Below are 25,790 nucleotides of genomic sequence, written 5' to 3' on the forward strand. Positions count from 1 at the left end.
GTCTCCCATGTGGGTGCAGGAGCCCAAGCACTTGTGCCATCCTCCACTGCCCTTCCGGGCTACAGCAGAGAGCTGGACTGGAAGAGGAGCAACGGGGACTAGAACCCGGTGCCCATATGGGATACTGGCACCGCAGGGGGGTAGGATTAACCAAGTGAGCCATGGCACCGGCCCCAGTTTGAAAAGTTTTAAAGATAGTTTTGCAAATTACCTTAGCAGTCACCATCATTCTATTTAGTCATGTTCCCCATAAAGTATGGCATTGTTCCTTATGCCTATACTGTCATTATAAGTGTATTCTGAGTTTACACAGGCCTCTTAATTATTTCTTAGCATTATAAGTGTATTCTGGTTTTACACAGGCCTCTTAATTATTTCTTAGCTCTCTGAAGTGAGTTTGGTGGTCATTTCTACATTCTGTTCTTGACTGTCTTTTCTCCTTGAATTTCTGCTATATTCTAGTTAAGTTTGTCTTTTTCTTGGGCTTAATAAACCTATAACCCCTCCGGTAATCCACTGAGATTGAAGGATATCCTCACATCAAAACTCATGAAAAAGTTTCAGTGCCATTTTTCTGTAACTTACCAAGGCTTAAATTTTAAAATCATCACCTCTATAAAGAGCTGATTAGTTTTTCTTGTCTCTTATTAAGAGTAGGCCATATTGTGTCAGTTGGCACAAGGTTTTTTGTTTGTTTAAAGACTTATTTATTTATTTGAAAGGCTGAGTGACAAAGAAAAGGAGAAACAGAGATCTTTGTCTGCTGGTTTACTCCTCAAATGACCACAACAGTCAGGTCTGCGCCAGGCCAAAGCAAGGAACCAGGAACTCCATCCTGGTCTCCCATGTGAATGGCTGAGGCCCAAGTACTTGAGCCATCATTCTGTGCCTCCCAGGTACATTAGCAGAAAGCTGGATCAGAAGTGGAGCAGCTAGGATTCAGAATAGCAGTCCAATATGGGATGCTAGCATTACAAGCTACAGCTGAACTTACTGTGCCACAACTCTGGCCTCACCTGACACAACTTTTTTTTTTTTTTTTTTTTTTTTTTTTTTTTAAAGATTGCTTGATTGATTTGAAAGTGTTTCAGAGAAGGAGAGTCAGAGATACTCCATCCGCTGGTTCACTCTCCAAATGGCCGCAATAGCTGGAGCTGAGCCAATCCAAGCCAGGAGCCAGGGACTTCTTTAGGACTCCTACATGGGTGCAGGGCCCAAGCAGTTGGGCCATCTTCCACTGCTTTCCCAGGCACATTAGCAGGGAGCTGGATCAAAAGTGGAGCAGCCGGGACTCAACTGGCACCCATATGGGATGCGGGCATAGCAGGCAGCTTTACCTGCTAACCCACAGTGCTGGCCACACTTGACACAACTTTCAACAAAGTTGATCTTCCCCATTAGTAAGATTGTTATTTATTTATTATTTAAAGATTTATTTATTTGAAAAAGTTAGAAAGAGATCTTCCATCCACTTGTTCACTTCCCAAATGGCCACAATGGCCAGGGCAGGGCCAGGCTGAAGCCAGGACCAGCAGCTTCATCAGGGTCTCCCATGTGGGTGCAGAGGCTCAAGCACTTGGGTCATATTATTTGCAGGGAGTTGGATTAGAAGTGGAGCCGCCGGGACTTGAACTGGCATCCATATAGAATGCCAGTGCTGTAGAGGGAGGCTCAACCCACTGAGCCACCGCACCAGTTCCTATAAGTGTTTTTTAACTCAAACAGCTTTAGAGTGAATAGAAATTTTACTTAAAAATGATAGCATCAAGAATGGAAAAAGATAATGTACAGAAGAGGAGAAAATGTAAGTCATTTCTCTAACACTAAAAATTCTTACCAACAGCAGAAAGACAATACAACTTATAGATAAAAAGTTCTCAATAGACGCTTCTCCAGAGAACATGTACAAATGGTCAATAAGCACATGAGAAATGGTCAGCATCATTAGTCATTAGGGAAATATAAATCAAAACTACAGTGAGATACTTCACACCTACTTAAGATAGTTATAATGAAAATGTCAGATATAAGAGGTGTTGCCTGGAATGTAGAGAAATTGGAATACTCTCAAACTTTGCTAGTGGAAATGTAGAATGTAACTACTTTGAAAAAAATTTTTGGGGGGCTGGTGCCATGGCACAGTAGGTTAATCCTGCGCCTCCAGCATCGGCATCCCATATGGGCGCCGGTTCTAGTCCTGGCTGCTCCTCTTCCAATCCAGCTATCTGCTGTGGCCTGAGAAAGCAATAGAAGATGGCCCAGGTGCTTGGGGCCCTGCACCCGCATGGGACACCGAGAGGAAGCACCTGGCTCCTGGTTTTGGATGGGCGCAACTACAGCTGCTGCAGCCATTTGGAAAGTGAACCAACGGATGGAAGACCTTTCTCTCTCTCTCTCTTCCTCTCACTGTCTGTAACTCTACCTCTCAAATAAATAAATAAAATCTTTAAAAAAAAATGTTGGGGATTCCTCAAAATATTAAACATAGGGTCCCTAGTCCTAGGGAAGTATCTCTGATTTTCCAAGAGAAATGAAAACATGTCCACACGAAAACTTGTACACACTGGAATCAAGAAATCTTCAAAGCAGTATTAATTTCTACTCTTGATACAATATATTCCAGTTGGCTTTATTTATGTAATGTGCTAATGTTACATAGTTCAGTCAGTTATATTTAAATCTCCTGTGTTACATCTCTTGCTGTACAGTTTTTGCTGATGTTTGATTAAAAAAAAGTGCCCAAATTACAGCTGTGTAATAAAGGAGGACTATCATTAAGTTGTCACAATGTATGTGGTTTTCAATCATATTTTAGTGTTACTGTAGAAATCTTATGAATCTGTTTAGTCCTCTTCAATGTGTTAGTGTGAATGTGGTGAAAGGAAAGGATAGTATCCTGTATGGCAAAATAAAAAATTATTTGTTGGGGCTGGTGCTGTGGCTCAGCAGGTTAAAGCCCCAGCCTGCTGCATCGACATCCCATATGGGTGCTCCTCTTCTGATCAAGCTCCCTGCTAATAATGGCCCAAGTCCTTAGGCCTCTGCATCCACATGGGAGTCCTGAAGAAGCTCCTGGCTCCTGGCTTCAGATTGGCTCAGCTCTGGCCATTGCAGCCATTTGGGGAATGCACTAGCAGATGGAGGACCTACCTTCTCTCTCTCTCTCTCACTCTCTCTCTCTCTCTCTATATATATATATATCTTTCCCTACCTCTTTCTGTAACTCCTTCAAATAAATAAAATAAATCTTAAAATTATTTGTCAAGTCCCTAGGTACTTATTTTCTCATCTCAAAAGTATATCTCCATCAATTTATATTGTTTAAAGAAAATTACTTGAGGTAATTATGCTTAAAATATTTAAGATCACATAAATATTTACAATTTGCATTTCATATAAATACTTTCAAGTCTACATTTCATGTAAATATTTTATTTTTTAATATGAATTTCATTCCTAGTCATTTCTATGCCAGACTTCAAATTTTTTAAATTTTTGTTAGTTTGAGGATGTGTTAAAGTTCACAGTAACTGGGGCTCTGATGTGCAAGCAGTTGTAAGTTAAAGTTCAGAGTAGTTAATGATAAAGGTTTATCCTAATGTTATGTACTTTCATCCTAGATCATGCTTTACGATTATGGAATATCCAGACGGACACTCTTGTGGCAATATTTGGTGGCGTAGAGGGGCACAGAGATGAAGTTCTAAGTGCTGTAAGTTGAAAGTTTCAGGAGAGTGACCTGCAAATTTACAAAGCTATAAACAGTCCCTATGGAGCTCTGTCCTTACATGTGTTTCTTTCACATAACCTACCAAGCAGTCATTTTACTGTTTTACATACAAGATTTTAGTCTTACAGGTGAAGAAATAAATCAAACCAGAAAGCTTGATTTTGCTTTTGTTTAAAATTGCCTGCTCTTTGATTTATATCAATACCTGGATTCTCTTGAAAGGACAGTGTGAACTTATTCCTTTCCTTTTACTATAAAATCACCAAGTTAACGTTTTACTGCTTCTCTTAGCCATTAGAAAATTCATCTTTTCTATAAAGTTGAAATGTAAATTACCTCCCTTTAAGATTTAATTATTTATTTGAAAGAATTATATAGAGAGAGGGAGAGACAGATCTTCTGTCTACTGCTTCACTCCCCAGATGACTGCAACAGCCAGGGCTGGGCCAAGCTGAAGCTAGGAGCTTTATCCAGGTCATCCATGTGGGTGGCAGAGGCCCAAACACTTGGGCCATCTTCTGCTGCTTTTCCCAGGTCATTAGCAGGGAGCTGGATCGAAAGTGGAGCAGCTAGGACATGAACTGTCACCCATATGGGATGCCAGAGTCACAGAGGGCAGCTTTATCCACCACACCCCGGCACTGGCCCCAAGTTACCCACTTTTAAGAAATTTTTATTGTGCTCATCCTGTTTCCACCCCTTTACATGGCCTAGTGTTACACAAGACCAACAGTTGATTATATTGAAAGATAACTGTTAGCTTTATATTAATGTATTATAATCCATTGATGTGTTATAATACAAGTGTTTTTAGTCACATTTCAGACTTTTATATTTTGGCTTTATTGTGTTCCATGTATAGCTCATTAGATTTATTTCGATTTTTAAAAAAATAAAAAATTAATACATAAAAAATTTAGAAATAGATTTATTTATTTGAAAGAGTTACAGAGCAGGTGGGAGGAGGTCTTCCATTTGCTCATTCATTCCCCAAATGGCCACAACAGCAAGGGCTGGGCCAGGCCTAAGCCAGTAGCCCAGGATGCAAAAGCCCAAGGACTTAGGCCATTTTCCCCTGCTTTCCCAGGTGCATTAGCAGGGAGCCACATTGGAAGTGGAGCAGCCAGGACTCAAACCTGGCACCTATATGGGATGCCAGTATTGCAGGTTGTTGCTTAGTTTGCTGAACCATAATGCTGGCCCCCAAACTGGAGGTACTAAAATATTCCTCTGGCTGGAGTTTGTGATACTTATACCTACATTAGAATACTATGTCTACTTGCATTTTCTAAACGTTGAAGTAAGATCCAGGTGTACTTACCTTTATTAAGAGCTCTAACTTAGAGCTACTGCCTCTAAGGATGTCTTGTTGCTATTGATGGTAGTAGAAGTAGCAGTGACCAGATTAGTGAACTCAAACACCAAACCTAAATCTCTTAGGTACCTATAAAACAGCAATACTTAGAATTACTTTAAGGTTGGAGTATTACAAAATAAATTGGTAAGAATAAGTATTCTCCTGTAGAACTCTATTATTATTTGTTGAAGTTAGAGCAGGAAACAATATGTATCTCTGTAATGAAGGAGTACACTGCTAGAAGGATCAATGTGAGATTTTCATTAACTCATTAGGTGCCTTGTACTAAATTAAGTGGCATTTCTGGGCTTCAGTGTCTAACTCTGCAATAGGGCTGTTAAAATAGATGACCTGTTAGATGTCTTATTAAATATTAGTAAAAAGTAAATGAAAAAGTTAAATTCTGTTTGCATTTTAAATTTCTTTTTTATTTAAAAAGTGAATTGTAAAACCAGTGTTAACATTGATATATTTTGACTTAAAGGCTGTTTAAGGATTCCTGATGTCTCATATGCATATGTCGGTTTCATTGCTTAGTTAGAATTAAGAAAAGTAATATTACTATTCATCTCTTTGTGTCGTACAATAATTTTACTTCAGCATGCAATTTACCTTCAAAATCAATCAACAGAAATGTGTAGATATATTAAATAAATTCAAAGTAAATTTAAGTAATTTACTTTTTTGTCTTCCATATTCAAAACTCATAAACTTTGATGGTGACAAACCACTTAAAACAGTAGTCAACTCTGTGATTGTTTTTCTTCTTTCTTAATTTGAGGGGCAGAGAGAGTTTACCCTTCTCATGCCTGTAACAGCCAGAACTAGGCCAGGCAGAAACTAGGGCCAGAACGCAATCCAGACCTCCCTTGTGGGTGGTAGGGATCTAAGTACTTAAACCAGCATCACCTGCTGCTTCCCAGGGTGCACATTAATAGGAAACTGACAGCAGGAGACTCAAAATCCAGGCACATATGGGATGTGGGCATCCCAAGTGGCATCTTTACTGCTAGGCCAAATGTCCACTCTAACTCCCACTTATGGCCTACATGGATGAAACCCAAAATACTGTTAGTATTGTGATTTGAAATACAATTTTCACTAGATAACAGGTGAAAATTGGATAAATATAATTTGGGACTATAATTTATATACTTAAACTTTTTCTGTTTTACATATAGGATTATGATCTTTTGGGTGAAAAAATAATGTCCTGTGGTATGGATCACTCTCTTAAACTTTGGAGGATCAATTCAAAGAGAATGATGAATGCAATTAAAGAATCTTATGATTATAATCCAAATAAAACTAACAGGTAACAGTTGTAATATTTAAAGACAATTTGCCTTGTGGTACTGTTAACAGATGTGCTTTACTTTTTCCCACTATTGTTATAGAAGCTCATGAAAAATTAAAAAGTTAATATGAATTTTCCATTAACTTTTTGACACTCCTTTGGATAAGTATCCAGCATTCAGTTTAGATGTCCCATTTTCAGAAACTTAAAAAAGATTTTTAATTACTTTTTGAGAGGCAGAAAGAGAGAAACAGATAGCTCCCATCTGTTGGTTCACTCCCCGGATGCCCACAAGGCTAGGGCTGGGTAGGGGCCAGAGCCAGGAACTGAGAAAGCAGTTCAAGTCTCCCACCTGAGTGACAGGAGCTCAGTTACTTTTGTCATCACCACTGCCTCTTAAAGCCGGCGTTATTAGGAAGCTGGAGTCAGGATCAGTCAAGAATTTGAACCCAGGCACTCTGATATTTGTGGTGGACATCATAACTGCTAAGCTAAATGGCTGCTCCCTTAATAAGTTTAAGGTATAATTTACATGCCATAAAATTAATCTGTTTTAAATGGGAGCCATTATTTTTAATGTTTGTAGCTCAGTTTCCCCATTCCCCCTTAAATTTTGTTTTCATTTTAATAAATTAACTTATTTCACTTACTTTTATTTAGGTTTGTATATACTTGGCCTTTTAAGTTATAAATGTACACATTTAAATCACTCCAAAGTTTCTGTGGAATACAGAGAATAAGGGATACCTTTTCACAAATTCTAATTCAAAGCAGTAAACTAATCTTTTAAAATAGGATTCTTAGTTTCAATTCATAATATGCTTTCCTCTAAGTGAGAATCACTTAATTGGAGAAAATTCAAGCACAGGAGCCTTTCTCTATGGTATTATGGGATGAGGAATTTTTCAGCTTTTTAAGTAATTTTTTGAAATGCTTCAATTCTTAATGCAGTTAACTGTCTAGAATTTAAGAATTAGTCCAACTTTCAGATTCCTACTTTAAAATGCTAGGAATTAGTAAAATATAGATTCATATTTTAGGTTATTTTCTATATGTGAAATAAATACAAATTATATTTAACAGCTTACAGAAAATAACAGAGTTAATGCTGGTCTTTTCTGAGAAAGTTTAGCCATAAGATTGTATTATTGTGTGCTTAACTAAATGTTATTAACATAATTACAGCAGAGTTAGGAACTTAGATCATTAATAATTTTAATGTTTTAGCAAACAAAAGATCCCAAAATTTGAAATGGAAGAATGTTTTTGATGAGGTGCTTTAGACATATGAGAGAGGAAAAGGTAAAGAGAGGACATGTGAATTGCTTACAATAACTAATTCATGGCACACCATATTCTACAGTTATTTCATTATAAAAGCTGAATCAGTGGATTAGAAATGTTGGATGTGTTGCTAACTTAACAATTGGTAGTAGCTTGTCTTGTTTGTCTTCTCACTAATACCTTTCAGATTGTTTACTTATATTTCTTTGAGAGATAGAGGGAGGGAGATCTTCCATCTGCTGGTTCATTCTCCAAATCCCTGCAACAGCTAGGGGTGGGCCAGAGTGAAACCAGGTGTCTGGAACTTCATCTCACATGAGTGGTAGTGACTTAAGTATGTAGGCCATACTTGCTGCATCCAAAAGTCACACCAGCAAGAAGCTGGAATTGGATATGGAGCCAGAATTCAAAACCAGGCACATCGATGTGGGATGTGGGCTTCCCAAGGGTCATCTTGACTGTTGAGCCAAACACTAACTCCTCCCCAAAAGAATCTTTAAATTTAAAAAATGGCTCCACATCTTCATTTTTGGAAAGCTCTTTATGTCAAGTCTTTGGAATGTTGCTTATCCCTGGAAAGATGACTATCTTTTGAAATATCCTAAGTATGTTGACTTCCTGAACCATTAGTGCTTAATTTTAAATGATTGAGTAGGTAATCTAATATTTTTCTATGAGAAAATTTCACTTCTGCTGTCACATCTCTTTCATCATTGGTTGGGACAGCAAGAATTGAAGTAATTAATTTGGGGGCTATATGTGGTAGCAAGCATGAAGATGCCACTTCTCTAAATATCATGGGACAAAAAATTGAATTTGAAAGCTTACAGTGGAAGGAAACAAAGAAACAAAAGGTGGAGACTTTAGCTTTCAATAAACAGATAAGTTACTCAGTTATCTGGGATCAGAGGAATTAATAATCATAATTTGTTTTTCAAAGTTTTATTAATATAAAACTGAAAGTTAGTATGACTGTGCTGTATGTTTTAACTTTTTAAATTTTCATTCTTCCTTTAGGCCATTTATTTCGCAGAAAATCCACTTCCCTGACTTTTCTACCAGAGACATACACAGGAATTATGTTGATTGTGTGCGATGGTTAGGCGATTTGATACTTTCCAAGGTATGGTAACTGGTTAAGCTGCACTTTCACTTATTACATGTGTGTTGGAATTTTGCAGGAACTACACACAGTTTCTTATGTAGTTATAATAATGAATGGTAGGAAGACCTTTCTCTCTGTCTCTCTCTCTCACTGTCCACTCTGCCTGTCAAAAAAATAAATAAATAAATAAAAATAAAAAAATAATAATAATGAATGGTAGGTGGAAAATTGTTTTTTTCATATAAAGCCTCATTTTCGTAGATTTGGAAATTTGTTTTAGGTATAAAACATTCCAGTGAGTTATAATTCTTTGTGTTCAGGTAAGATGAGAATGTTCTCTGATATGCAGTGTTACTACAAAATAGTGAAAAACAGCAGGTGTTTTGTTTTCATATATTTGCATCCTTCACAATAAAATTTTATTTGCAAAGGCTGGTGTTGGCTCACAGGCTGCAGTTTACCAGGCCCTGCCCTGGCGTGTTTTTGGAGAGAGATATATGCAGTTGGCTGTTCGTATCCGTGGGTTCCATATCCATGGATTCAACTAACATGGATTAAAGGTATTCAGGAAAAAGAAAATCGTATCTATAGTGAATACATACAGGCTTTTTTATTTGTCATTAGTCTCTTAACAATACAGTATAGCAACTATTCACATAGCATTTACATTGTAATAGGTGTTATGAGTAATGTAGAGATTTTTTAAAGTATAAAGGATGATTTATTTAGATTATATGCAAAAATGCCATTTTATGTAAGGGACATGAAAATCTGTGGATTTTGCTATATGGGTAGGGAGGAGTCTTAGAACTAATCCCACATGGACATCAAGGGATTACTATATATTTGTATGTATATACAGGTACTATAAAAGTTTATGGGAAATGGAATTGACAGATAAATTTTTCTGTAAAATTTTTTTTTTAAATTCATGTATTTGAGAGGGGTCTTAAAAACTCATGGAAAATTTATGCTATGAAAAATGCATGAATTTCAAATGTTTTTGTAGTAAAATGAACTTTAAAAAATTTCATTTCCTGTGAACTTTTTAAAGTACACAGTGTGTGTGTGTGTGTGTGTGTGTGTATGTATTATTTAAAGAAGTTACTGGTGATACTATCTGAACATGTGAGATTATCAAATTTTGAAAAATTGCCTTGCAGTTTCTTTTCTTAATGTGGATTTCAGGGTATTTCATATTTTCTTGAACAGAACCTGATTTATATTTTTCTTGGCCTTATAGGTATAATGTTACAGTTTTTTCCCCTTAAACTCTTGATCTTAAACTAGAATCACAGGAAGCTTCAGAGATTTTATCTTCTATAATACAGTGTCAACTCCAGGAAATTGACATTGTGTCAGTTTCATTGTGTGTATGTTTCTGTGTCATTTTATCATGTGAAATTTTTGTCATTTCAAAAATATTTTAGTTTATAATCTTTTAATACTTTTTTTTCCTCTCTCTTCCTGTATAATGCCCTTGAGATGTATCCAAGTTGTTCCTGTATTAGTAGTTCTCCGTTTTTGTTTTTGAGTAGTAGTCAGTGGTATGGCTGTCCCTCCACAGTTTATTTAACCATCTAATTTATATCTTTTGGTTGTTTCCAGTTTGGGGCTATTACAAATAAAGCTACTATTGAACAGTGATATACATGTTTTTGTGTGGACTTAAGTTTTCATTTTTCTGGGATAAATGCCTAGGAGGGCAGTTGCTGTGTCATGGTTAAGTTTGTTAGTTTTTTTACGAGACTGCCAAACTATTTTCCAGAGTGGCTGTACCATTTTACATTCCCACCAGCAAAGTATGAGAGATCCAGTGTCTCCAAATCTTCGCCAGCGTTTGGTATTGTCATTATTTTTTATTTTAGCTGTTCTGATTGGAGTGTAATGATAGCTCATCATGGTCTTAATTTGCATTTTCCTGATGTCTAGTGATGTTGAACATCTTTCTCATTTGCTTAGTTCCCATCCATTTGTCCTTTTGAGTGATGTCTCTTCATATCTCTTGCTCGTTTTCTATTGGATTATTTTTTAGTTTTAAACTGTTGAGTTTTGAATTCTTAATATATTCTCAATTTGAATCTTGTGTCAAATACATAGTTTGCAAATAGTTCTTCTGATCTGGGGCTTGTCTTTTTTATCCTCTTAACAGCATATTTCATGGAGAAAATGTTTATAACTTTTATGAAATATAACTTATTGACTTAAAAAATTATTTTAAGGATCATGATTTACATGTTTTGTAAGTTTTGAGGCTTAGATTGAAGTTCATATTTTTTTCTATACATATGCAGTTTTTCCAGTGTTTTAAAGCATATACTTTGTCCATTGAATTACTTTTGTACCTTTGTTAAAAATTAGTAACTTTGTCTTTCCATAAATTTCAGAATAATCTTGTCCTTGTTTAAAAAAATCTTGTTGAGATTTTGATTTTTATCATCCATGTGTTATAGTTTTTGACATACAAGTCTTGCTTTTCCTTTGTTAATATTACATCTAAGAATTTCTTCTTTTCTTAGTAGTTATGAATGGATTTTTGGTTTCCATTTGAATATGTTAGCTAGTATGAAGTTAAACAGTTATTTGCATATTGATCTTTAATCCTACAACTTAGATAAAATGCTTATTCTCAAAAGATTTTTTGGTTAATTCTTTTGGGTTTTCTGTATAGACCATCATATTATCTGCAAGTAGAGACTGTTTTATTTCTTTCTGTTTTTTTTAGTAAATATAAATTTCCAAAGTACAGTTTATGGATTACATTGGCTTCGGGCCCCCCCCCCCCATAATTTCCCTCCCACTCGCACCCCTCCCATCTCCCACTCCCTCTCCCATTTCATTCACATCAAGATTCATTTTCGATTCTCTTTATATACAGAAGATCAGTTTAGCATACATTAAGTAAAGATTTCATCAGTTTGTACCCACACAGAAACACAAAGTGTAAAAATACTGTTTCAGTACTAGTTATAGCATTACTTCACATTGGACAGCACATTAAGGACAGATCCCACATGAGAAGTAAGTACACAGTGACTCCTGTTGTTGACTTAACAATTTGACACTCTTGTTTATGGCGTCCGGAATCTCCCTAGGCTCTAGTCATGAGTTGCCAAGGCTATGGGGGCCTTTTGGGTTCGCCGACTTTGATCTTATTCCGACAGGGTCATAGTCAAAGTGGAAGTTCCCTCCTCCCTTGAGAGGAAGGTACCTCCTTTTTTGATGGCCCCGTTCTTTCCACTGGGGTCTCACTCGCAGAGATCTGATCTTTCATTTTAGGTTTTGTTTTTGTTTTTTTCCAGAGTGTCTTGGCTTTCCATGCCTAAAATACTCTCATGGGCTCTTCAGCCAGATCCGAATGCCTTAAGGGCTGATTCTGAGGCCAGAGTGCTGTTTAGGACATCTGCCATTCTATGAGTCTGCTGTGTATCCCGATTCCCATGTTAGATCGTGCTCTCCCTTTTAGATTCTATCAGTTAGTATTAGCAGACACTAGTCTTGTTTGTGTGATCCCTTTTGACTCTTAGACCTATCAGTGTGATCAATTGTGAACTGAAATTGATCACTTGGGCTAGTGAGATGGCATTGGTACATGCCACTTTGATGGGATTGAATTGGAATCCCCTGGCACATTTCCAACTCCACCATTTGGGGCAAGTCCGATTGAGCATGTCCCAAATTGTACATCTCCTCCCTCTCTCATTCCCACTCTTATATTTAACAGGGATCACTTTTCAGTTAAATTTAAACACCTAAGAATAATTGTGTGTTAATTACAGAGTTCAACCAATAGTACTAGAACAAAACAAAAAAAAATACTAAATGGATAAAGTATTACATTGTACATCAGCAGTCAGGACAAGAGCTGATCAAGTCACTGTTTCTCATAGTGTCCATTTCACTTCAACAGGTTTCCCCTTTGGTGCTCAGTTAGTTGCCGCCGATCAGGGAGAACATATGATATTTGTCCCTTTGGGACTGGCTTAATTCACTCAGCATGATGTTTTCCAGATTCCTCCATCTTGTTGCAAATGACCGGGTTTCATTGTTTTTGACTGCTGTATAGTATTCTATAGAGTACATGTCCCATAATTTCTTTATCTAGTCTACCGTTGATGGGCATTTGGGTTGGTTCCAGGTCTTAGCTATTGTGAATTGAGCTGCAATAAACATTAATGTGGAGACAGCTTTTTTGTTTGCCAATTTCATTTCCTTTGGGTGAGTTCCAAGGAGTGGGATGGCTGGGTCAAACGGTAGGGTTATCTTCAGGTTTCTGAGAAATCTCCAAACTGACTTCCATTGTGGCTTAACCAGTTTGCATTCCCACCAACAGTGGGTTAGTGTCCCTTTTTCCCCACATCCTCTCCAGCATCTGTTGTTGGTAGATTTCTGAATGTGAGGCATTCTAACCGTGCTGAGGTGAAACCTCATTGTGGTTTTGATTTGCATTTCCCTGAATGCTAGTGATCTTGATCATTTTTTCATGTGCCTGTTGGCCATTTGGATTTCCTCTTTTGAAAAATGTCTATTGAGGTCCTTGGCCCATCTCTTAAGTGGGTTGTTTGTTTTGATGTTGTGGAGTTTCTTGATTTCTTTGTAGATTCTGGTTATCAACCCTTTATCTGTTGCATGGTTTGCAAATATTTCTTCACTTTCCTGACTATCTTTTGAAGTACAGAAACTTCTCAATTTGATGCAATCCCAAATGTTAATTTTGGCTTTGACTGCCTGTGCTTCTGGGGTCTTTTCCAAGAAGTCTTTGCCAGTACCTTTATCTTGCAGGGTTTCTCCAATGCTCTCTAATAATTTGATGGTGTCGGGTCATAGATTTAGATCTTTAATCCATGTTGAGTGAATTTTTGTGTAAGGTGAAAGGTAGGGGTCTTGCTGCATGATTCTGGACGTGGAAATCCAATTTTCCTAGAACCATTTATTGAATAGACTGTCGTTGCTCCGGAATTGGTTTTGGATCCTTGATCAAATATAAGTTGGCTGTAGATGTTTGGATTGATTTCTGGTGTTTCTTTTCTGTTCCATTGCTCTATCCATCTGTTTCTGTACCAATACCATGCTGTTTGATAACAGCTGCCCTCTAGTATGTCCTGAAATCTGGTATTGTGATGCCTCCAGCTTTGTTTTTGTTGTACAAGATTGCTTTAGCTATTCGAGGTCTCCTGTGTCTCCATATGAATTTCGGCATCATTTTTTCCAGATCTGAGAAGAAGGTCTTTGGTATTTTGATTTGTATTGCATTGAATGTATAAATTGCTTTTGGGAGAATGGACATCTTGATGATATTGATTCTCCCAATCCATGACAGGGAGATTTTTCCATTTCTTGGTATCCTCTTCTGTTTCTTTCTTTAAGGTTTTGTAATTCTCATCGTAGAGATCTTTAACGTCCTTGGTTAAGTTTAGTCCAAGGTATTTGATTGTTTTTGTAGCTATTGTGAATGGGATTGATCTTAGCAATTCTTTCTCAGCCGTGGCATTGCCTGTGTATACAAAGGCTGTTGATTTTTGTGCATTGATTTTATATCCTGCCACTTTGCCAAACTCCTCTATGAGTTCCAATAGTCTCTTAGTAGAGTTCTTTGGATCCTCTAAGTACAGAATCATATCGTCTGCAAAGAGGGATAGTTTGAGTTCTTCCTTCCCAATTTATATCCCTTTAATTTCTTTTTCTTGCCTAATAGCTCTGGCTAAAACTTCCAGAACTATATTGAATAGCAGTGGTGAGAGTGGGCATCCCTGTCTGGTACCAGATCTCAGTGGAAATGCTTCCAACTTTTCCCCATTCAATAGGATGCTGGCCATGGGTTTTTCATAAATTGCCTTGATTGTGTTGAGGAATGTTCCTTCCAAACCCAGTTTGCTTAGAGTTTTCATCATGAAAGGGTGTTGTATTTTATCAAATGCTTTCTCTGCGTCTATTGAGATAATCATATGGATTTTCTTCTGCAGTCTGTTAATGTGGTGTATCACATTGATTTCTTGCGCACATTAAACCATCCCTGCATACCAGGGATAACTCCCACTTGGTCTGGGTGGATGATCTTTCTGATGTGTTGTTGCATTCTATTGGCGAGAATTTTATTGAGGATTTTTGGATCTATGTTCATCAGGGATATTGGTCTGTAATCCTCTTTCAATGCTGCATCTTTTTCCAGCTTAGGAATTAAGGTGATGCTGGCTTCATAGAAAGAATTTGGGAGGATTCCCTCTGTTTCGATTGTTCTGAATAGTTTGAGAAGAATTGGAGTTAGTTCTTCTTTAAATGTCTGGTAGAATTCAGCAGTGAATCCATCTGGTCCTGGGCTTTTCTTTGTTGGGAGGGTCTTTATGACTGTTTCAATTTCTGTCTCAGTTATGGGTCTGTTTAGGTTTTCGATGTCTTCCTGGTTCAATTTAGATAGGTTGCATGTGTCCAGGAATCTATCCATTTCTGATAGGTTTCCCTGTTTGCTGGCATACAAGTGCTTGTAGTAATTTCTGATGATTCTTTTTATTTCTGTGGTGTCTGTTGTTACGTTTCCTTTTTCATCTCTGATTTTATTGATTTGGTTCTTTTCTTTTTAGTTAGTTGGGCCAATGGGGTTTCAATTTTGTTTATTTTTTCAAAAAACCAGCTCCTCGTTTGGCTGATTTTTGTAATTTTTTTTTTAATTCAATCCTGTTGATTTCTTCTCTGATTTTAATTATTTCTCTTCTCCTACTAAATTTGGGTCTGGTTTGCTGCAGATTTTCTAGATCCTTGAGATGCATTGAAAGCTCATCTATTTGATGCCTTCCCAATTTCTTGATGTAGGCACCTATTGCTATGAACTTTCCTCTTAACACTGCTTTTGCTGTATCCCATAAGTTTTGGTATGTTGTGCTGTTATCCTCATTTACTTCCAGAAAATTTTTGATTTCTCTTTTAATTTCTTCTATGACCCATTGTTCATTCAGGAGCATGTTGTTCAATCTCCATGTTTTTGTATATGCTCTAGGGATTCCTGAGTTGCTAATTTCCAACTTCATTCCTTTATGGTCTGAGAAGCTGCATCATATGATTCTAATTTTGAATTTGCTGAGACTTGCTTTATGGCCTAGTATGTGGTCAATCCTAGAGAAGGTTCCATGTACTGCTGAGAAGAATGTAAATGCTTTATGTGTAGGATGAAAAGTTCTGTAGATATCTGTTAGATCCATTTGGGCTATAGTGTCGTTTAAATCTACTGTCTCCTTGTTGATCTTCTGTCCTGTTGATCTGTCTATTTCTGAGAGTGGAGTATTGAAGTCCCCCAGTACCATTGTATTGGGGTCTAAGTCTCCCTTTAAGTCCCTTAACAAATCTTTTAAATAAACCGGTGCCCTGTAATTAGGTGCATATACATTGATAATCATAATACATAATAATACATTGATATCTTCCTGTTGAATGGATCCCTTAATCATTATATAGTGCCCCTCTTTGTCTCTCCTAACAGTTTTTGTGGTAAAGTTTATGTTGTCCGAGATTAAGATGGCTACACCGCTCTTTTTTCATTTCTGTTGGCATGGTATATCTTTTTCCAGCCTTTCACTTTCAGTCTGTTTGTATCTTTGTTGGAAAGATGTGTTTCTTATAAGCAGCAAATAGATGGGTTTTGTTCCTTAACCCAATCAGCCAATCTGTCTTTTAACTGGACAATTCAGGCCATTAATGTTCAATTTGACTATTGATAAGTAGTAACTTTGCCCTGCCATTTGCCAAAGATATTTTCTAATATATGCTTTGAACTTCCTGTGATCTTTTGCTGTGAGGTTTCCTTCCTTTACCTTCTTTCATATTGATGACCGTGTTTCTGTGTGTAACACATCTTTAAGCATCTTTTGCAGGGCTGGACGAGTGGCAACAAATTCTTTCAATTTCTGTTTGCTGTGAAATAAATTTCACCTTCATTCACAAATGAGAGCTTTGCAGGATATAATATTCTGGGCTGGCAGTTTTTCTCTCTTAATACCTGGGCTATGTCTCGCCATTCCCTCCTAGCTTGTAGGGTTTCTGATGAGAAGTCAGCTGTGAGTCTGATTGGAGATCCTCTGAGAGTAATCTGACGTTTCTCTCTTGCACATTTTAGGATCTTTTCTTTATGTTTCACTGCGGTGAGTTTATTTACTGTGTGTCGTGGTGAGGATCTCTTTTGGCTATGTTTATTAGGAGTTCTATGAACTTCCTGTACTAGGATGTCTCTGTCCTTCTCCAAACCTGGAAAATTTTCTGCTAGTATCTCACTAAAAAGGCCTTCTAATCCTTTCTCCCTCTCCATGCCTTCAGGAACTCCTAGAACCCGAATGTTGGGTTTTTTAATAGTATCCTGTAGATTCCCAGCAATATTTTTTTAGATTTCTAATTTCGTCTTCTTTTCTTTGGTTTTACTGTATACTTTCCTGTTTTCTGTCTTCTAAGCCCGATATTCTCTCTTCTGCTTCACCCATTCTGTTTTTAAGGCTCTCTAATGTGTTTGTCATTTGATCTATTGAATTCTTCATTTCATTATGATTTCTTGTCACTATCACAGTTTCATGTTCTACTAGTTTCTGCGTTTCATTTTGATTCCTCCTTAATATTTCATTTTCGTGAGAGAGATTTTCTATCCTGTCCATTAAGGATTTCTAGTGTTCAAGAATTTGTTTTTGAGAACTTCTTCATGTTCTTATCAATTTTTTGAGATCTGCTTCTTGCATTTCTTCTATCTCATCATCTTCATAATCTTGAATTGGGGTGTCTTTTTCATTTGGGGGCGTCATAGTGTCTTCCTTGTTCTTGTTACCTTGGTTTCTGCATTTGTTGTTTGGCATATTGGAGATATTCTTTGGTTTCTTCGCTGTGGTGTTTTTTTCTCGTTATACTATGACTGTAGATTAAGTGGACTGTCTGCTTTTATGGATCCTTAGAGGCTGTGATGGGTGTGGCCAGAGAGCTCTGTTTTGTTCTTCAGGGTTAAGGGTTTGCCAGAGGTGACTCACCCAGATTGTTCTCTCACTTGCTCGAGGTCGTGCTCTCTCTCTCTCTCTCTCTCTCTTTTTTTTTTTTTTTTTGACTCAGTTGGGAAGTAATTCCACAAAGCTGAGTGGAATTGAGGGTAGTTGATGTATGAATTCTGGCCCCTGTGGGTATTCGTCTGTTTACCCCTGGGACCACACAAAGAGTTTATGCAGCCCTCAGTGTGGTCTCAAATTTCTCTGCAGTCTCTCAGCGGGTTGCCAAGGTTACCGAGTTTGTGTACTCAGTGAGTTCTCTCGCCCCCTTCAGATTTTCACAGTCTCAGTTCGTTAGCTCCGTACTTTCACTAGGTCTTAACCTCCTGTTATTTCTCCCCACCAGAGTCAGGTTTTTCTGCTTGGCTAATGGTGGGCGCCGCTTTACATACTTAAAATGGCGCCTGCTCTTTGTCTTGCTCAGCTTTGTAAGGTGAGTGGAGAGAGAGGCTAGTGCCCGTGCTGGTTCCACTTATATTCATTTTTTTCTCTCCTCTAGTCAGCCTGGTGAACTTTCCCCAGTGGGGCTTCAGGCCTCGTTCCCTGTAGGCTCTTTCTGCCTTTCCCTGCCAATGTCTCGGGTTACCGAGGTTTTTGTCTCACCTCCCCTTCCAGCGCTGGTGTGCAGACTCTGCAGCGGGGCTTCCACATGGTGGGTGACCTTGCTCTCCCCGTAGGTCTTCCGTGTCACATCCACTAGATCCAGAAGAGTTTCCTCTGCAGTTTTTTTCCTGAGCCTTTTCCTGAGGCTACAGTAACTCCACTTTTATTAAACTATCTTTTCCCGGACTATCGTGCGCCCTCAGTATTCCGCCATCTTGGCTCTGCCCAATAGTTTTATTTCTTCATCTCTGATCTTATGCCTTTTATTTCCTTTTTTTGCCTTCTCACATTGGTGAAACATCAGTCTTTGTGGAATAACAGTGTTAACAGCAGGCATATTTGCATTGTCATTCAGTCTTTCACATTGTAGAAGACATTCTCTTTCTAATTAGGAGTTTTCTCCCTAAGTTTTCATGACTTTATTCATGAATGGGTGCTTTTTGTCAGTTGATTTTTTCATCAGTTGATATAATCATGTCTTTTCTTCTTTAGCCTATTAATACAGTATATTGTATTGATTGATTTTTTTAAAAATATTGATTTGGCTTGTTTATCCCAGGAATAAACCTGTCCTGGTCGTTCTTACTCTTTTTATATTTTGTGGAATTCTATTTGCTAGTTTTAAGTATTTATGTAGTTGTGTTCATGAAATTGTGTTATTAGTCTGAAACTTTTTTTTTTTGGTACTGTTTTTTGTCTCGGTATTATTGATAAACAGGCTTTATAATATAATTGGTAAGTATCCTGTCTCCCTTTTTTTTTTTTTTAAACAGATAGGAATCTGTCTTTTTTTTGTTTTGAAGATTTATTTTATTTATTTGAAAGACAGAGTTGCAGAGAGAGGTCTTCCATATGCTGATTCACTCCCCAAATGACCGCAAGGGTCAGAAACTGAACTGATTCGGTCGGAGCTTGGAGCCAGGAGCTTCTTGTGAGTCTCCCACAGTCTACTTGTGTGGGCATTTTACCAGTTCAATTATATATAATATATGATTTATATATTATATAATTTATAATATAATTTCCATTTATAATGTAATTTTTATAAATACTTAATATTTAACAGTCGCATCAAAAAGTATTTTAATTTTTAAAGGTTTATTTGTTTATTTGAAAGTGAGAGGTCTTCCATCCACTGGTTCACTCACTCCCCAGATGGCTGCAACGGCCAGAGCTGGGCCAAACTGAAGCCAGGAGCCAGGGGCTTCTTCCAGGTCTCCCATGCAGGTGCAAGGGCCCAAGGACTTGGGCCATCCTCTACTGCTTTTCCAACCCCTAGCAGAGAGCTAGATTGGAACTGGAGCAGCCGGGACTTGAACCGGCACGCATGTGGGTTGCCGGTGCTGTAGGCAGGGGTTTAACCCACTGTACCACAGCTCCAGCCCCTCTCCCATTTGTTGACAGTGGTTGTATATACAGTTGATGTTAATTCTCCCTTAAATGGTTGGTAGAATTTTCTAGTTAAACTTTCTGGGCCTAGAAATTTTTGAAGGGAAGGGTTTAAAATTACAAATTCAAGTTCCTTAAGAGTTATGGGGCTATTCAAATTAACTACTTCCTCTTAGGTGATTTGTGATTTATTTGTGCTATTTGAGGCATTGCCATTCCATCTCAGGTAAAATTTAAATGCACTCTCAGTTTATAGTGTTTTCTTTTGATAATTTTGATGTTTGCTGAGTCTTTATTGACAAGCCACTTTATTCTTTTTGTTTTGTTTTGTTTTTTTAAAGATTTATTTTTTATTTATTTGAAAGACGAAGTTAGAGAGGTAGAGACAGAGACAGAGGTCTTCCATCCACTGGTTCACTCCCCAATTGGCCGCATTGGCCGGAGCTGCACTGATCCGAAGCCAGGAGCCAGGAACTTCTTCCAGGTCTCCCACGTGGGTGCTGGGGCCCAAGGACTTGGGCCATCTTCTACTGCTATCCCAGGCCATAGCAGAGAGCTGGATTGGTAGAGGAGCAGTCAGGACTAGAACCGGCGCCCATATGGGATGCTGGAGCCTCAGGCCAGGGCGTTAACCTTTTGTGCCACAGCGCCGGCCCCTACTTTATTCTTGAAATTGGTAGTTTTTATCTATTTTTTGTTACTTTTGGTAGAAGTTTGTCCATTTTATTGGTATTTTCAAAGAACAGCTGTTTGTTTATTTGAAAGGCAGTAGAAGAGTGAGACAAACTGAGATCTTCCTCTGGTTGACTCCCTGCTACAACAGCTAGGGCTGTAACAGGTCAAAGCTAGGAGCCTGTAATTCAATCTGGGTCTCCCTTGTGGGTGGCAGCAACCCAAGAACGTCAGCCATCCATTGCTGCCTACCATGGTGTGCATTATCAGATAGTTGGAATTGAAGGGGGATCCTGGACTCAATCCTAAGCATTGTAGTATGGGTTGGTGGTATCCCAAGTAGCATCTTAAGCACTGCACCAAATGTCTGCCCCTTACTGGATTATTTTTTTTTAAATGTTAATGTTATTGCCTCTTCTGTTTGCTGTGGGTTTGTTTTATTCAGCCTTTAAAAGTTTCTTCAGGTGGGAGCTTAGATTATTGAATCAATTGCTTAAATATTTTTGGAATTTTTTTACGATTTGGATATGTTTTACAAGAAGAGATTGAAAATGTGTTTTCTGCTACTGGGTAGTGTTTTGTAAATATCAAAAAGATACTGTTGGTTGATTGTGTTGTTGAATTCTTCTGTATTCTTGTTGCTTTTCTGTCTACTTTTTTATTTATTTATTTATTTTTATTTTTTGCCAGGCAGAGACAGTGAGAGAGAGAGACAGAGTTATAGACAGTGAGAGAGACAGAGAGAAAGGTCTTCCTTCCGTTGGTTCACTCCCGAAATGGCCGCTACAGCCAGCATTGTGCCGATCTGAAGCCAGGAGCCGAGTACTTCCTTTCCAGTCTCCCATGCGGGTGCAGGGACCCAAGCATTTGGGCCATCCTCCGCTGCCCTCCCAGGCCACAGCAGAGAGCTGGACTGGAAGAGGAGCAACCGGGATTAGAACCCGGTGCCCCAACCGGGACTAGAACCCGGGGTGCCAGTGCCGCAGGCGGAGGATTAGCCAAGTGAGCCAGGGCACTGGCCTTTCTGTCTACTTTTTAATCAGTTATTAGAGACGGATGTTAAACTCCAACTATAATTGTGGATTTCCTTCTTCCTGACAGTTTTATCACATGTTTTGTAGCTCTGTTTTTTGGTGCATACATATTTAGTCAGTATTGCTGTGTCTTGGTGGCTTGACCCTTTTGTTATTATGTAACATTTTTTCAAGTTTTTACTTTTTTTTGAAAAAAGGATTTATGTATTTATTTGAAAGAGTCACACACAGAGAGGGGAGAGACAGAGAAAAAGAGAGATTTTCCATCTGTTGGTTCACCCCCCAAACAGCTGAAATGGCTCGGGTTGGGCCAGGCTCTGAAGCAAGGTGCTTCTTCAGGGTCTCCACGTGGGTGCAGGGGCCCAAGTACTCGGGCTGTCCTCTACTGCTTTCCCAGGTGCATTAGCAGGGAGCTGGATTGGAAGCGGAGCAGCTAGGACTCAAACCTGCACCTATATGGGATACTTGCAGTGCAGATGGTGGCTTAACCTGCCATGATGCCACAGCACCATTTTTTGTTTGTTGTTTGCTTAATTTTTTTTTTAAGATTTATTTTATTTGAAAGGCAGAATTACAGAGAGAGAGGAAGAGACAGAAATCTTCCATCCACTGGTTTACTCCCCAGGTGACCACAACAGTCATGACGGGGCCAAACTGGAGACAGGAGTTTCTTCCAGGTAATGCCACATAATGCAGGGACCCAAGCACATGGCCCATCCTCTGCTGCTTTCCCAGGAGCATTAGCAGGGAGCTGGATTGGTCGTGGAGTAGCCACAGTACTAGCCCCAAGCTTTTACGTTTTTAATCTATAAATATTGTGTATTTGTATAAGCTTCTTTTAAATGATATAAAAGAATAATTTAAAAAGTTCATGGAGGGGCTGGTGCTGTGGCATAGTCAGCTAAGCCTCCACTTGTGGCATTAGCATCCCATATGGGCTCGGGTTCTAGTCCCAGCTGCTCCTCTTTTAATCCAGCTCCCTTCTAATGGCCTGAGAAAACGATGAAAGGTGCTCAAGTGGTTGGGCCCCTGCACTCACATCCAGAAGAAGATGTGAGTGCAGGGGAGATCCGGAAGAAGCTCCTGGCTTTGGATGGGCCCAGCTCCTTCTGTTGCAGCCATCTGGGGAATAAACCAGCAGATGGAAGACCTTCCTCTCTGTCTCTCTCTCTGTCTGTAACTCTACCTCTCAAATAAATAAATCTTTTTTTAAAATTTCATGGAAAATGGAATTAACAGATAAGTTTATTTTGGTGTAGAAAATTTTGAAATTACTTGCATAGTTTTTCCATAATATGCATTTTTCATGAACTTTTTAAGACCCCTATATACATGGATTTAAAAAATTGTTTTTGCATCAAAGTAAACTTTTAATTCTGTGTTAGGTTGGTTAGTTTTTTTAAAGTCTACTCTGCTAATCCAAGTTGATACATTAATCCTTAACTTAAAAAACTACATTAAGTCTGCCATTATATTTTTAATTTCTCACTTTTTTCCCTTTTTGCCTTGCTGTAAGTTATATGAGCATCTTTTTAAAATTCCTTTTTATGTGTCTGCAATGTCTTTGAATATATTTCTTTGTGTAGCTGTTTTGGTAGTTGCTTTAGAGCTTATAGTGTGTGTGTGTGTGTGTTTAGTTTCTCACAGTCTACTCTGGGCATTTTACCAACTCAAGTAAAGTACAGAACTCTTGCTTTATATCACTTTTTCTTTTCTATTTATAATATAATTGTCATAAATATTTACTTCATATTTAACTACATAGTATCACATCACAGCTTTATAATTTTTTTAAAAAAGATTTATTTATTTATTTGAAAGGCAGAGTTACAGAGAGGCAGAGGCAGAGAGAGAGTTAGGTCTTCTATTTGCTGGTTCATTCACTCCCTAGATGGCCACAGTGGCTGCAGCTGGGCCAGTCTGGAGCCAGGAGCTTCTTTAATGTCTCCCACATGAGTGCAGGGGCCCAAGGACTGGGGCCATCTTCTACTGCTTTCCCAGTCCATAGCAGAGAGCTGGATGGGAAGTGGAGCAGCCGGGACTCGAACTGGCACCCATGTGAGATGCCGGCACTGCAGGTGGCAGCTTTACCCACCACTCCACAGCGCTAGCCCCAGTATTATAATTTTTTAAAGAAGATTTATTTATAAGGAGATCTTCCATCTGCTGACTCACTGTCTAAATGGATGAAATAGCCAGGGCTGGACCGAGCTGAAACCAGAAGCCAGGCTTCATCCCAGTATCCCATGTGGGTGGCAGGGACCCAAGCACTTGGCCATCCTCTGCTGTCCTCCTAGGCACATTAGCAAGCAGTTAGATTGGAAGTGGAACAGCTGAGACTGGGACTCGCACTCATATGGGATGCTGCTGTTATTAATGCTATGTGCTGTAACACTGGCCCCAAAAACTGAAGAGGAAAATGAAAGTTTGTATTTATTCATTTTGCTTTTTCTGTTAATTTTCCTTACTGATAATTCCAAGATTTCTTCTTAAATCATGTTCTTTCTGCTTAGGAAAATTCCTGTAGCCATTATTTTTTAGGGTAAGTCTTTTGGGGACAAACTTTCTCTTAGTTTTTCTTCATCCGAGAGAAGTCTCCTTTTTCCTTCATTCCTGAAAGATAAAGTCACTTGAATATAGAATTCTGGCTTCATAGTTATTTTCTTTCAATAGTTGTAAAATGTTTTCCCTCCTCTCAGGCCTCCATAGTTGCTGAGAAGAAATTTAGTAGCATTAGGCTTTTTTTTCCCCCTTATTGTTAAGGGGTTCTTTTTTGCAACTTTCAGGGCTTTTTATCGTTAAGCTTTCAGATTGAAAATGAGTATATTTTAGTTTGAGGTTTGAGTGTGATGTAATTTGGTATGCATTTCTTAGAGTTTATCTTGTTTGGGGTGTTTGACCTTTTTGAATTCCATGGCAGGTTTTAAGTGTTAGAGACATTTTGTCCCAGATCTGGAAACTACTATTATTTCAGTTCTTTTTGGAGTTTACTCTCTTCCTTCTCTTTGAGACTGTGATGATGTTAGATCTTTTGTTTGGTCCCTGCAACTTTTATTGATTTATTTATTTTTAAGAAAGTCTTTATCTTTGTTCAGGTTAGGTAATTTCTATTGTTCATTTTAATTTTATTGACTCTTCAATTTTATTTTGTTATTAGTCAATAGATTGTTATTTTTATTTTGGTTATAATATATAATTCAGTTCTGAAATTCCCACTGGATTCTTTGTTGAGATTTTTTCAATTAGGTTTGTGCTTAGTAAAGAATTATGATGTCTACTTAAATCTTTATCATAAATTTTGAAATGTTATTTTAGTGTTGGCATCTATTGTTTATGTATTTGAAGGTTAGAATTACAGTTAGAAAGGGGGAGGGAGAGAGCGAGCGAGCATGCCAAAGCCAGGAGCTTCTTCTGGGTCTCCTATATGGGTGGCAGCAGCCCAAGGATTTGGGCATCTTCTTTTCCCAGGCTGTTAGAGAGCTGGATCAGAAATGGAATACCCAGGACTTTAACCAGCACCCATATGGGATGGTAGCATTTGCAGGTGACAGCTTTACCTACTGCACCACAACACCAGCCCCTACTAATTGTTCGTCTAACTTGACATTTTTCTGATTCTTGGTATGAGTGATGTTTGATTGAGACCTAGATTTTTTTGGCTACTGAGACTCTGGATCTTTTTTTTAGTAAATATAAATTTCCAAAGTACAGTTTATGGATTACATTGGCTTCGCCCCTCCCCCCATAATTTCCCTCCCACTCGCACCCCTCCCATCTCCCACTCCCTCTCCCATTTCATTCACATCAAGATTCATTTTCGATTATCTTTATATACAGAAGATCAGTTTAGCATACATTAAGTAAAGATTTCATCAGTTTGCACCCACACAGAAACACAAAGTGTAAAAATACTGTTTCAGTACTAGTTATAGCATTACTTCACATTGGACAACACATTAAGGACAGATCCCACATGAGAAGTAAGTACACAGTGACTCCTGTTGTAGACTTAACAATTTGACACTCTTGTTTATGGCGTCCGGAATCTCCCTAGGCTCTAGTCATGAGTTGCCAAGGCTATGGAAGCCTTTTGGGTTCGCCGACTTTGATCTTATTCCGACAGGGTCATAGTCAAAGTGGAAGTTCCCTCCTCCCTTGAGAGGAAGGTACCTCCTTTTTTGATGGTCCCGTTCTTTCCACTGGGATCTCACTTGCAGAGATCTTTCATTTAGGTCTTCTCTTTTTTTTTTTTCTCCAGAGTGTCTTGGCTTTCCATGCCTAAAATACTCTCATAGGCTCTTCAGCCAATCCAAA

At 38.3% G+C, this 25,790-nt stretch overlaps 1 protein-coding gene across 4 annotated transcripts in view; it reads left to right on the forward strand.

The window, feature by feature from the left end:
- Positions 1–25,790, forward strand: part of EED (embryonic ectoderm development) — a 43,506-nt gene that overhangs the window by 13,298 nt on the left and 4,418 nt on the right. For 3 of the 4 annotated variants that reach the window (XM_002708655.6, XM_070076476.2, XM_089332336.1), the window contains exons 7-9: positions 3,621–3,712; positions 6,269–6,402; positions 8,686–8,791. In XM_002708655.6, coding sequence (XP_002708701.1) covers positions 3,621–3,712; positions 6,269–6,402; positions 8,686–8,791 — 332 coding nt within the window. Of the gene's footprint in view, positions 1–2,221; positions 2,458–3,620; positions 3,713–6,268; positions 6,403–8,685; positions 8,792–25,790 lie in introns of those variants that run through there. The other variant, XM_089332340.1, reaches the window with a different exon arrangement.

The sequence above is a fragment of the Oryctolagus cuniculus genome, chromosome 1 (genome assembly GCF_051225735.1).
Source record: "Oryctolagus cuniculus isolate XC-2025 breed Fujian yellow rabbit chromosome 1, ASM5122573v1, whole genome shotgun sequence".
NCBI lineage: Eukaryota > Metazoa > Chordata > Mammalia > Lagomorpha > Leporidae > Oryctolagus > Oryctolagus cuniculus.